This window comes from Syngnathus typhle, linkage group LG13 (genome assembly GCF_033458585.1).
Source record: "Syngnathus typhle isolate RoL2023-S1 ecotype Sweden linkage group LG13, RoL_Styp_1.0, whole genome shotgun sequence".
In the NCBI taxonomy this organism is placed as follows: Eukaryota; Metazoa; Chordata; class Actinopteri; order Syngnathiformes; family Syngnathidae; genus Syngnathus; species Syngnathus typhle.
In genome coordinates, this window is record NC_083750.1 from 6896653 (window position 1) to 6910068 (window position 13416).

Consider the following 13416-nt stretch of genomic DNA (forward strand, 5'->3'; position numbering starts at 1 on the left):
CTGGGACTGCATCGCTCAACTAAATGCGTCAAGCCGCAGTGATGTCAGACTCCATCAAGCAATAGCACCACCAAGCGTCCATTTTGCGTAACAGCAATGTATAGATTTATTGTGAAGGCTGCTCGAAAGCAGGAAGTACAGAATGCGATTCGCAACTTCCGGTTCCGGTCCTTATAATTTGACAGTTCATTTGCCCTTTGCACCCCTTCTGTGGTCGGTTGCTTTGGGCTCATGAGTGCGTTCATTCCGCGTATCGAGCAGCTGTCTGCCCGCGTCGTTCGGGTTTTGGGTTGCAACCCGGGACCGATGACGCTGCAGGGCACTAACACGTACCTAGTCGGAACCGGGGACAGGTGCTATAATTATTACGAGATGTTCTATTTATTAATCAATTCCATTCATGATCGCAAACAAGTAGCGTAACGGTAGTTTTCATGTCGTTCAGACAAATTCTTTTTAAAATCGTTCACGTGATAGCAGTGTTGGAATTAATTGTCATGTCTTTGTGTTACTTGGGCAGCGTGAATTTAATCCATGACATGACCCCGTGCCTCCCCAGAGGACTTGGCGTTGCTCCATTGAGTGTGTGTGGATGCGAGATGACGTCGTTCAAAGTCAGCAAAATAATACGTTTGCAAAACACAAGCATCATGTGTTCATTCCGTTCCGTCTGTCCTTTCTTTAGACGGGTGCTGATTGACACGGGGGAACCGTCTGTCCCTGAGTACATCAGCAGCCTGAAGGAGACGCTTAGCATGTTCCGTGCCAGCATTCAGGAGATTCTGCTCACGCACTGGCACCACGACCACACGGGCGGCGTGGACGACATCTGCAGGGACATCACGGGTGAGGACGACAACAAATACGGTAGACTGCAACTTTGACAGCATGCGTATCCTTTGCGGCAGGTTCTGGGCTCCGGGTCAGCAAGCTCCCCCGATCCAGCCAGGACCAGGAGGACTCGGGAAGCCACGAGTACACCTACTTGAAAGACGGAGATGTGGTCCACACGGAGGGAGCCACGCTCAGGTCAGTAGCCAAACTTCTTCAATGTTGCCCGACGCTTGCCAAATACGTAGTGGGATCGATTGGAAGAATCAATCCAATTGAATTTGGCATTTCCGACCAGCCTTAAGTATAGACAACCAGTTCAAAGAGCAGATTTTCCTCATCATCATCACCATTCTTTTTCAGGGTGGTTTTCACGCCGGGCCACACCGACGACCACATGGCCTTGCTGCTGGAGGAGGATCGGGCTCTGTTTTCCGGTGACTGCATCCTGGGCGAGGGCACGGCCGTCTTTGAGGACCTCCACGACTACATGCGCTCGCTGAGGAAGCTCGTGGACGTTGGCGCTGATCTCATCTACCCCGGTGAGGCAAAAGTGTGCCGTCGTCCTGAGTTTGGCACTTAGCAGGACCAATCTCCTCCTCAACGGGGAGGCGGGCAAGAGGCTCTCGTCCAGATTGCCTGTCTTTTTCTCACTGACCTGAAGTGACTGGTCGCTGTGCAGGTCACGGCCCCGTGGTTCAAGATGCCGGCAGCAAAATCCGACACTACATCAGCCACCGCGATCAGAGGGAGCGGCAAATCCTGGCCACCATTCGGGCCAGCGCCGGTGCGCCCATCTCTACCACGGAGTTGGTCAAAACGGTCTACAAGGTACGTTCCTCCTCAGAGCCGATTGTTCGCTCAAGGGCCACCTGACGGAAATGGTGTGAAATGGAGCGCACGTCAAAGTTGAAACATACGTCAATACAAGCGTTTGCCGGGTTCCCGCTCACAACATCTGGCCACACTTTTTGGGACTGACTCCGGACTTCAATATGATGTTTGCCCTCCAGGGAGTTAGGGGAGCTCTCAGCTGTCTCAACAAACGTCTTCTTCGCATTTATTTCATTGTCCTTTGCTTTTTCTAGAAAGGGAATCAATTGAAAAACAAGTCAGATTTTTTTGTGGGTTCTTTTTGTTTGTGTAGGACACTCCTGAGCATCTGCATCAGGCGGCCAACGTCAACCTGGTGCACCACTTGAAGAAATTGGAGAAAGAAGGGAAAATAAGTCGAGGTGAGTCATCTGCGGAAAAGGACGCGTAACCGTGACGACACTTGAGCAGCTATTTTTCTCTCAGTGACGACGGAATCGTCACGGAGCAACACGTGGAAGTGTCATCTTTGACGGCCGTCCTCGACACAGAAAAACACGTGTGCATGTGTGTTGGTGTGAATTCACAAAACTGACGATAGAAGACAAATGCGACGTTACCGAGAATAATCTGCAGAAGAGAAAAGAGCACCAACGTGTTCAAGGGCAAAATGACGCGTGTCACATTTATTAATTTCACATTTGCGAATTCTATGTCTATATGTGTAATTTTGAGTTAATTGTCAAAAGAATCTCATTTAAAAATGTCACATTTGCAGTTTGGAAAGGTTGCACAGTTTGTACATATCAGCATAGACTCCTATATCCTATATATATATATATATATATATCTCCTTTATTTTCTATGCTCTGACTGCTCTTTATTAGTGTGAAGGTGAAGTGTGACCAAAGGAAGCAGCGCTCAAATTTCAATGTACTGTGTATAAAGACAATAAAGGCGATTCTGATTCTGATTAGGTGCTGACGAGAAAGTGAAAATAGATGACTCACTAACATTAACTGAAGTAGATTTCTGTCCGTCACGCACACGTTCGCACTCACACACGCGCCCAGACACTCGCGATGACATGGACAGACATAGGCACACGCCCCTTGCACACGAAATGTGAGAGGCGGGCGGGCTGACAGGAAGCAACAATATGGCGGCGTTCGTGTTGTCAACCCTTGAGCTCCTCGTTGCGTGAACGCGGGAGAGCCGTCACGATGAGCCTCTGCGCGCACTTTGTCCGGTAGGTTGCGCTCCCCGGCTGTCATGCCGACACGTACGACACGAGGAGCGGCAAGAAGTGGCCTGTGAAGGCGACGTTCGCTCCTGTTTTGCCTGCGTGCTAAGGCTAAAGCTAGCGTCGGCTAGCTAGCCTCCAACATCAACAAACAGTCGATGCCACCACATTGCGCGGATACAGTCGCTTTTCTTCGCGCATTCAAACGTCACTTCGACTTTGACTTGAGTATGTTTTTTTGTTGTCGTCGCTTGGCCATTTGCTACGTAGCTTTAGCTTTTTGCTAGCATTGGCGATGTTGTACAAGGTTGTGTGACGTCACGAGGGTGCGTGATCAATATCCTTGACAGGTGGCGGTTGTTGTAAGGCTACGCGTCGCAGTGCGCTCGCTGCCAGAGACTTTAGCGTCACGACGATATTCGCATGACGTTTAGCCGCGGACATCATTGGGGATGAAGTGTGTTGTCTAACCCGCTGCTCTCTGTTGTGTTGACGAGCAGACAGGCAGAGGCCCTCAAGGCGGACATGACAGGTGAGTGCCTTCGGCGTCGAAGTTCACGCTTACAAAAAGAACGTCTTTCACTCAAAATGGACCTTTTCCTTCATTTTGTCTGAAAACCTTGTAACATTGTGTTCCATGGTAACGGTATCCATTGCACCCGGGCAAAGAATTGTATGATCTAATTTTCATCATATCAACTGCTGGGAGTTAAGGGTTGTACCCCATCTTTGGGCGTGAGGCGGGGTACACCCCGAACCGGTCGCCAGCCAATCACAGGGCACATATAGATGAACGAGCAAGTGTTTACAACCTCACGAACAATTTCGAGTGTTCAATGGACCTACCGTGCACGTTTTGGGCATGTGGGAGGAATAGCAGGCTACCCACAGAAAACCCAAGCAGGCACGGGGAGAACATACGAATTCCACACATGGAGCCCAGATTTAAACTCACTGCACTGCGGCGGACGTGCTAATCAGTGACCTCCAATTTTCTGATGATGCGTACATATAGAAAATTATGATGTGCATACTAGTGGCACATGGTGATCGAGTTTGTGACTTGGGATGCTGAAACATGGAATTAGCGTGCCAACAACCTGCAGAGAACAAAGTTGTCATTTTTACCACAATGAACACAATCACCAAGTTCCACACTTTTGTGCACTTAAGTTGGTGTGACATCCCAACCTGTTACTGTTACCTTGGCAACAGAACACACTGCACTCGTTTTGAAATGCAGCTACGACTACATGATTGTGCCGAAGTAAGAGATTTAAGAATATGAAGCGATATCCGGTTTCCAATCATCGTGTTAGTGACTTTGTGTGGAAATCTGTCGTTACCATGGCAACACAACACGGTATTCTCAACTGACGAATGATGCTTTGTTGGGAAATGGAATTACAGCCTCGATGAATGAGCCGAATCAATTTGTTTTTCTTATCGAAAAATAAATCAAGACTAACCGGTTGGAAGATTGTTTTCATTTTTTCTTCTTTGAATTGGTTCAGTCCATTGGGCCTTTGTAAAATAAAGCAACCTAATGTTAAGTGGCGATGGACTTCTCCAGCCCGAGATCTAGTTGTGTCACATTACCAATCGGTACCAATATCTGGGATTTACTACGATTCTCGATACCAATTTGGTACCACGGTCAAAAAAAATCAGAATCCACTTACTATTAAAATCACTAATTTATTTAAAACAGTTTAAACTGTGTAGTAAACTTTCCACATGAAAAAAGAGCAGCAGTGGCATGGAGCCTTTAAGTCACACATCTATAAAAACATGGAAGATTGATAATAAATAACAAGATTCAACTCTATACATTAAAAAAGAGCAGCAGTGGCATGGAGCCTCTCAAACCTCTCAAACATTTTTTGCGCGTTGGCTTGTTCGAAGCTATAATTGCTCTGTAGTTGCCATGGTAACTGCAGCGCTGCTTTCCGGTGGCCAGCTCTTAATTGCCATGCATGCGTTTGCGCGGCGCAGACTCCAAGCTGGCGGCGGCTGAGGCGTGGACGTCCCGCCAGGCCCTGCAGGACTTGTACCAGAAGATGCTGGTCACAGACCTGGAGTATGCTTTGGACAAGAAGGTGGAGCAGGACCTGTAAGCGCCGTCCTGCCTGGCCCATCCCTCACCTTGCCAATGCGTGTGAGCGCCTGTCGTCTGCGGTCTTGCTTGCAGGTGGAACCACGCCTTCAAGAACCAGATCACCACCTTGCAGAGCCAGGCCAAGAACCGTGCCAACCCCAACCGCAGCGAGGTCCAGGCCAACTTGTCCTTGTTCCTGGAGGCGGCCAGCGGCTTCTATACTCAGGTGGGCTGATGTTCGGACCAGTCGCCAATTGGTTTCGTCGCCAGCTTTTTGGGCTCGGCGGCGCAGATCAACTGGTGGCAACGACACGAAGAAATGGCGATGCTGTATGTTTGCTGGGCTTGGCCGCTTCCGTTTGTGGGCCCAGAGAGGAGCGAGAATGCTCTGGTCTGACTGGCTGGCCGGCCGGCCCGCCCTGTGCAGCTGTTGCAGGAGCTTTGCAGCGTCTTCAACGTTGACCTACCGTGTCGCGTCAAGTCTTCGCGGCTGGGTATCCTCGGCGGCGGACCCAACGGCAGTAGCATTGTGACACCACAGCCCAGCTCCTGCTCGTACATCTGCCAGCACTGCCTGGTGCACCTGGGCGACATCGGTGAGCAAGAGCCAGACCAGCAAGAGGAGAAGAGCGGGTTAGGGTGGCCGTCTGACCTTCCGCCGCCTTTTGCCGCTTTTCAGCACGCTACCGCAACCAAACCAGCCAGGCCGAGTCCTACTACCGGCACGCCGCCCAGCTGGTCCCGTCCAACGGTGAGTCCCTGCCTGCCGCCCCCTTGACAACTTGCGAGCACATCGACCTTTAGGCCGCTTGCCACCGGGCCCGTCGCGTGCGCGGCTCAAGCCCAAAGGAGCCCAACCTTAGTTCCAGCATTAGCTTTCCATGTTAGTTAGCACCGGGGAAGCGCAGGGTTAGCTCCCAAAGGTTTCACGTCCAAAGTTGAAGAAGGAGCAACTGATGACTCTGGTGCCTTCCAGGTCAGCCGTACAACCAGCTGGCCATCCTGGCATCTTCCAAAGGAGACCACCTCACCACCATCTTCTACTACTGCCGCAGTATTGCTGTCAAGTTTCCCTTTCCCGCCGCCTCCACCAACCTGCAGAAGGCGCTGTCCAAGGCTCTGGAGAGGTAGGCGTCGCGTGGCGTGGCGGGCTCTCGGCTCACACGCCGCTTTGTGCCATGTGTCAGAAAAGGCCGCGCGATCAAGCTGAGCCCATTGCCACTCTGTAGCGAATTGGCCATTCGCCACTCCAATGCGCTCGTGCCCAAAGCGTCTTGACGAGGGAAAAGCCGTCCATCCCATCACGTTGCGTCACTTAAGGTCCGCTCTGAAAAACATGTTTGCGCAGCCGCGAGGAGTCCAGAGGCAAGTGGAGTGTGTCCGACTTCGTCAGGGCCTTCATCAAGTTCCATGGGCACGTGTACATGAGCAAGGGATTGGAGCAGCTGGACGCTTTGAGGCAACGTCTGGAGGAGCAATTCCAGGTATGCGTGCGTCCTAGCCCCGCCCCCGCTGGCGCTGACCCATGTGCTTGCATGTGTGCGTGCAGAGGCTGATCCTGCAGAAGGCCTTCAGCTCGCAGCAACTGGTCCACGTGACGGTCATCAACCTGTTTGCGCTGCATCACCTGCGAGAAATGGCAGCCGACGGCCAACAGACGGTCAGCTGGCTCCAGCTCCTCGGCCTTTTCAGTAAGAACCGGGGGCTGCTCCATATTTCTTCTGCTTGGGCTTTTTTTTTTTTTTTTTTTTTTTTGGATCGGTCCGCCTTTTTCTTAACAGCGTCTTTGCCGTCCGTCACGCAGTGTTTTGCCAACAAGGCGCGAGAGTGGCTCGGTCCGTTTGTATTTTCAGCGCACCTTCTATTTTGAACGCCCGTGTCAGACCAAACATTTTCTGGCAAATGTGCGTTCATATCATCGTAGACCCCCAATAGAGGCAAAAGCGGCAACGTGCTCAGCTCGCCAATCTTGCCCTCACGGCACAATTTTATTTGCAAAGACGTAAAGACCATCTCCTCGACACTAGCTCGGTAGATGGCGAGGTGCGGATGCTCGCTTGCTCGCTCCTGCCGCCAAGTTGCTCGAGCATATGTATGCCATCTATAGCCTGCCTTGGTTTGTCTCGCCAGTGTCCTTCCTGGGCCTCATGTGCAGCCGGGTTCTGCTCAACAAGAACCATGGCAGTGGCAAAGAGGAAGAAGAGGAGGTGGCAGGAGAGTGCCCTCTACCAGCCATCAAAGTTTCCCTGGATTGGCTCCGCCTGAAGCCCGGCGTGTTCCGCGAGCCCGCTGTGGACCAGAGGCAGCAGTAAGTTGGTGCTCGTGTCGTGCGGTGGTCCCGGAGCGGGCACACCGCTCACTTGTCGCTTCCTGTCCTGCAGCATCTGGCCCTGGCTGGTCTCCATCCTCAACAGCTTTCAGCCCAAAGACCAGCACGTGTCTACATCTTCAGGTACCCGCTCCTTTGCCTGCTTTGGCTTGGCGACTTTCTGCGGTGACGGGCGTTCTCCCGTTCACCCGTCTTGGCTCTCAGTCCACATGAAGCACTGGGACACCTCAGTCGGTGGTCTCGTCTGTCTGGTTCAGGACTTGTCTTGATTGAGGCTGCTGCCTCTTTGCTGCTTTTTCACCTTTCTGTGGAGAAACATCTGGCTGTGTAGTTGGTGACTTGTGTGGAACGTTCTTGTTCATCTTCAGTGATGCCACTGCCGGAGGAGTTTGAGCTTCAAGGCTTCCTGGCTCTGCGGCCGGCTCTCAGGTACCGTTTCCCTACAACGTCGCTGCCGATAGCCAGACTTCCCTGACGTTGGCTTCGCTCTTTCAGGTCAGTGGACTTCAGCAAAGGTCACCAGGGCGTTCCGGTGGACCGCGATGTGTTTCTGCTGCGCACGCGCCATCAGAGACTGGTCGTGCTGGGAAAGTGGATCGCCGACAACCAGCCGGGGTAAGGTGCCTCAAATCGAGACTAGTCAGCTAAAACGGAACCCGGCCTCTTTAGTTTTGAAGCAACCGCAGTAGCAACGTACAATCAACACACAATCGATGTCGGAATAAGCGTGTTAGTAACCAGTTAACTCGAGTCAAGTAAGAAGTTAATTTTTTTGGGTGGGTGGGGCGGTGACATATTACTATGTCCTCGACGCTTCTATCACTGGAAACACATTGGAACCTCAGAGGTCGGCCATTTTGCCACCTGCTGTCACAGTCACGACCAATCATGGCTCTCCTGTTTGGTCAGGTGACATTCTCAAGCTGAGCAGCAGTCAGCCGCAGCACTCGTGACAACACGTCAGTTTAACTATAATACATAGACTTAGCATCGACATTTATTATGCTGACATTTACAATCAGTGGCGTGCTGGGATGATTTCTCAGCCCGGGAGTTTCAAATCCAACCGGCCCAATGGCAGGCACACAGGGATAATTGAGTACCGCTATATCACTTAACTCCACTATTTATGTAGAGCAAGCATTTTGTATGACCCCGCTCCTTCCCCCAGGCTCATCCAATGTCGAGCCAGCGAGGACGGCCTGCTGCTCTTTCTCAGCGACATTCCCGAGCAGGCCATCCAAGAGCCGGCGCAAGAGGAGGCGTGCGTGCTGCAGGAGGCGTCCAACGGTGAGGGCAGCATCGCCGGCCTCAAGTCAGTCCTGTCGGTGGGAAAAGCCGGCAACGCGTGGGCGGACGGCGCCGAGCGCCCTGTGGTCACTTTCAAGGAAAACATCAAGCCGCGCGAGCTGAGCCGGGAGCCCGCTCGGGTGCCGCATCAGAGGGACGGTGGGAAAGAGCGCCGCGACTCGGCCAAAGGAAACGGGCCGGCACCCTCTCCCTTGGTGGCCAAAAGCGAACCCAAGCGAGACGGCAAGAGGAAGTGCGAGACCAAGAAACCTGCTCAGGAGAAAGTTCCAGAAGCTGGAAAACAGGTCACCGACATGACTCTGCTCTTCTTCATCTTCCTCCTCATTATTTCCTCGCTACGTTCCTCATTCCTTATGCTTTATTTGTCTCCATCTTTGTCTTTTCTTCACCCCCACCCCCAATCCCTCCTGTTTTCCTCGTTTCAGGTGAAAGCTCAAACAGAGCTGAGGAAGACTCCGGTCACTCAACCGCAAGCACCAACGTGCGCCGCTTCCCAGTTCATCCCCATCCATCACCCCGGAGCCTTCCCGCCTCTGCCCAGTCGCCCCGGTACGCCCGCTTGCCCGTCCGCCAGCACAAGCACACAAGTGCTGAGCGCTCATGTGGCATTTTGCAGGCTTTCCGCCGTCCACCTTCGTCATCCCTTCAGCCCCGGTGGCGTTCCCGGGCCTGCAGGTGAATCCGGGCTTTGCCTTCTCGGCGGGTATGTCGGTGCCGGGCGCCTTCCTGCAGGCCCAGGCGGGCTCACAGGCAGCCGGCGGCGGCAAGCCGTCGCACATCCCGTACAGTCAGCAGAGACCATCCGGGCCTGGCGCCTCGGGGCTCGGCCAGCAGCAGCCGCAGCTGCCCCACTCGCAGATGCAAGTGTCGTCGCCTGGCAAACCCGTCCAGGCGTTCGCCATGGCCAAGAGCCCGCCCCACATGCAGCAGGTCAGTCGCAGTTTTGCAAAATTAACAAAGTATGCTAAAGGGCACCTCGGCCGACTCTCACTTGTACAAATTCCCCTTTACTTTGTGCGGAAACCATCCTCCGCTCATTTCAGAACTGTTTGCATGTCTCTATTGGTCACGAACGGTCAAGTGAAATCTTGGCCGCTGCCCATCTCTGATTCTCGTGAGTCATGTGTCTGGGCCCCTTTGTCAGGCGTTTGTGCAGGATGCGCACCTGTGGAGTCCCAGCCAGGCGGCGCTGCAGAAGCTTCCGCCATCCGTTCAGATGTCGCTGAAGTCACAAAGCTTCTACCTGACGCCTCAAGACACCGTCAAAGTGTACGAACACCAGGTAGCTCCACCAATGCCCGCCGGCGACAAGCAGATGAAGTTCCCGCCCTACTGGGACACCGCCTCCTTCCGGCCGCCCGATGACAGGACGAGGCGGCCCCCGGAGCAGGACATGGCGGCCAGAGGAGGGGGGCCCTTTGAGGTGAGCCCGCTTTCAAAGTAGCTAGACTTCTTTGGCTTTTGCGTGTAGGTGTCCCACCCTCTTAGCTTTTCCAAATAGCTTTGCAACCCTGAAGCTCGGGTTGCCGTGGTGACCCGAGCACGGCTTTGCAATGGCTTTGTCACCGTTCCTTGCTGACTTGCTGTGCCTCCTCCGCCTTTTTGCCGCTTCCTCTCCTTCCTCCCTCGCTGCTCAGGGGACCTCGCGCTCGCCTCTTCTCCCTCCTGACCTGTTGAACTCTCTGGCTGCCGATGTGGACGACCGGGACCAGCCGCTCTTTTCTAAGTCTCCCGATTTGTCCCGGGCTCTGTCCACTCCTCTTAGCTCGCTTGCCGGACCCAACATGTTTGTACGTAGCGCCGCCCTCATCCCTCCTCTCTCCGCTTGCCCTGCGTGGCCACGCCTCTCCTTCATACTGTCCCTTCCTCTTCCCCAGCTGCCCAATCACAGCAGGCAGACAGACGGTGGCCCCCGAGCGCCCGGCCAATCGTCTTCCCTCCTGTCCGCCGCGCAGGTTAGCCCCGCCCGGCTCACCGCGACCACCAATCGGCTCGCCAAACGGCTGCTGGCCTTTTGCCTGCGACCGGTTTCCACCTCTGACTCAACTTTGCTTGTTATGTGTGCGTGTCAGGAGTACAACCAGAACAGCATCTTCAGTCAAGCCTACGGGAAGAAAATGGCGGCGAGCTCCAAGTGCGACGCTCCCTCACTGCAGCAGGAGACTTCGCTCTACTCACTGTTTGAGTGGACGCCGTGGTCGCCCTCACTGCCCGCCAGCTCAGGTGCGGTGCGCCCTCACGCATGCGCGCGGCACCAGCCGGCCGGCTCACCGCCTGGTCTCCGATTGGCAGATCACTCCACCCCGGCCAGCCAATCCCCTCACTCGTCCAACCCCAGCAGCCTGCCATCCTCCCCGTCCACCCACAACCACGCGGCGGCGCAGGCGGCCTTCTCCAATTTCGGGCCCATCGGTGCGCCAGACAGTCGTGAGCGCAGGGCGCCAGACAGTCGTGAGCGCAGAGCGCCAGACCGCTGGAAGGCCGACAAGACAGGTGCGCGGATTTCAAGCGAAACACATTGTGCTCCCCTTGCTTTTTCTTCTCTCACTGTCAGCCACTAAGTAGTGGTGGGCCTGTTGGTACTCAGCCATCTCAGAGCTCGTCAAAGTGGATTGACGGTGGGCCGTGTCCCCTGCAAGCCTTGTTCAAGGCATGCTTTTGCATCCCTAAGAAACTTATACCTGCGCTGCTGCTATCCAAATCCATTTCAGTTCAAATAGAACAAAGATGACTAAGCCTGTCATGTTGACGTGCATGTTCCGCAATACGCTGCCATCTTAGTTCAACCTTGCTTTGCGTCTGCTTCAGGCGGCACCAGCGGTTTGGGGTTAGACTACCTGCCGGCCGCCGCCTCGGATGCCGGCTGGCACCAAGCCCCACCCGGCGGTAGCTCTTGGGCCAATCAAGAGTCTCCCATGGAAGAGTCGTCCTCCAGCGTTCTGCTGGACAGCTTCAAGGTAGCCTAAGCGCCGCACCCTCCGACGGCTGGCAGCACTTGTGCTCTTCTTGCCCCTGAAGATGTTCCTTCATTTGGCCCGGGCGTGCATTTGTGTCTTTTTTTTTCTTTTCCCCAAATCTGCCGCCTTGCGCTCTGTTGCAGTCAATCTGGTCCAGCTCGATGATGCAGCCGGGCCCGTCGGCACTGGAGCAGCTTCTTCTGCAGCAAAAGCAGAAACAACAGCGAGAATACGGCGCCATGAACCCGCCGCACTGACCTCCCCTGCCCCGTACGATGACATCATCGACATCATGGCTGCCACACTTTGACGAACGCCAGCAACCGTTGGTGGACGCCGGGGGGGTTGGAGAGGCGCCGCCCTCTCCGCCCTTGAAAAACAAGACCAAACAGGATGAGACGAGGCCGCCTCCACTGAAAGGGGGTGGGCTGATGCCAACGAGGGGCGTCGCGACACCGCACGCATGTCATCATTGCTAACAAAAAAGGCGCGCACACAGAACAAAAGCACACACGCATGCGTGAGTGGACAGGCAGAACTGGTTTGTCCACGCTGGACATCCGCCAAGTCCACTGCTCCAAGTATGAGGGGCAGCGAGGACCCCGCGGTGGTCAGGTGACCTGAAGATGGAATCCCTCACTATTTCCATTCGTCGCAAAGGAAGACGAGGAGGATGACTCAAAATGTCTGGCGTGCCAGGTGTACAAAACGGTGTCGTTAGTGATTTGTCATTTGCCGTCTTTTAGGGTGACAGCTGCTGTAATCATCTCGCCCGCTAGCTCACTAGTTTAGCCCGCGTTAGCATTTCTTCCTCTTGTGCCAGTTCTCGAGCAGACGGGAAGTCTTCCTTCTGGACGATTCATTTTAAGCTTAACGACGACGGGAGGATGAGGAACAAAGAGTTGTCTGCTTTATAAATTTTACCGTTGCCGAGGCATGCGACAATGTGTGACCGCCGGCCCGAAGCCCCGCCTCCTCTCACTTGCACGCCCATGAAGGGGAAACGCTTGCCGATGAAAGTGGCCCGTCTCGACGTTGACAGACGGTGCGTCGGAAATGCTCATAATTGCGTGATGAAGATCATGGGCTGCTACTGCTCTTCTTTTTGTGTTTTTGCTGCCAATAAATAGGAAATCACTCATGCTCCGTTGTGTGTGCGCGCGTCTGCGGAATTTGTCAATGAAGAATGAACCAGTTTTTATTTTTTCAAAATTCTATCCAAATGAAGATCCTGTCATAATGTAAAAACATGATTGATGGACTGAAGGAATTTACTGACTGAATCAAGTGAAGATTACACTTTGATCTGGCTTGACCACTTTATCCTCACAAGGGTCGCAGGCGTGGGGGTCCCTATTCCAGCCATCTTAGGCAGTACGCGGGGTACAGTCTGAACCGGTCACCAACCAATCGCAGGGCACACAGACAAACATTTGCACTCCCACTCACACCTTGGACCTCAATCGGCCTACCATGCATTTCTTTGGAATGTGGGAGGGAACCAAAGAAAACCCAGGTGGGCATGGGGAGAACATGCAAACTTCATACAGGAAGAAGCCTAGATGTGAACCTCAGCACACGTGCGGACCAGTGCGTCACCATGGAGAAGTATCTACACAAATGTTGACAGCCTGAAATTCTATTTGCGACCTATTGGAGGTCTCAAACCATTTTGTCCCCACAGTAAATGCTGTTTACCAGATGCACCTTTTCTGGAAAGAGCTGTTGTGTTCTCTTGAACAATCGGTCGATGTTGTGAATAAACAGTTTTTGACCTCTGCGAGTCTGTCACGTGACTGGAAGCGTCAGGGTTTTCTGTATCGTTCGCAAATAA

The 13416-nt window shown here is 53.6% G+C and overlaps 2 protein-coding genes across 4 annotated transcripts; both read left to right on the forward strand.

The window, feature by feature from the left end:
• Positions 1-151: 151 nt before the first annotated feature.
• Positions 152-2617, forward strand: lactb2 (lactamase, beta 2). 2 transcript variants are annotated; one of them, XM_061294642.1, is made up of 7 exons: positions 152-353; positions 686-846; positions 909-1029; positions 1195-1373; positions 1514-1662; positions 1979-2066; positions 2116-2617. In XM_061294642.1, the coding sequence occupies exons 1-7, from the start codon at positions 232-234 to the stop codon at positions 2175-2177; spliced, it is 882 nt and encodes a 293-aa protein (XP_061150626.1). In that variant the 5' UTR covers positions 152-231; the 3' UTR covers positions 2178-2617. The 2 variants fall into 2 exon arrangements, with proteins under 2 accessions (XP_061150626.1, XP_061150627.1); XM_061294643.1 differs by having other exon boundaries at positions 2131-2617.
• A 124-nt stretch (positions 2618-2741) lies between these two features.
• smg7 (SMG7 nonsense mediated mRNA decay factor) lies at positions 2742-12725 on the forward strand. Of its 2 annotated transcripts, XM_061294456.1 has the most exons (23): positions 2742-2893; positions 3388-3419; positions 4883-5000; positions 5079-5211; positions 5413-5581; positions 5665-5736; positions 5962-6112; positions 6334-6469; positions 6535-6676; positions 7116-7293; positions 7367-7437; positions 7683-7743; positions 7810-7929; positions 8486-8909; positions 9051-9174; positions 9242-9555; positions 9770-10048; positions 10263-10415; positions 10503-10580; positions 10698-10848; positions 10918-11118; positions 11434-11582; positions 11726-12725. In XM_061294456.1, exons 1-23 carry the CDS (start codon positions 2868-2870, stop codon positions 11837-11839), a joined length of 3396 nt encoding a protein of 1131 aa, XP_061150440.1. In that variant the 5' UTR covers positions 2742-2867; the 3' UTR covers positions 11840-12725. The 2 variants fall into 2 exon arrangements, with proteins under 2 accessions (XP_061150440.1, XP_061150441.1); XM_061294457.1 differs by lacking the exon at positions 10263-10415 and having other exon boundaries at positions 2743-2893.
• Positions 12726-13416: the final 691 nt, after the last annotated feature.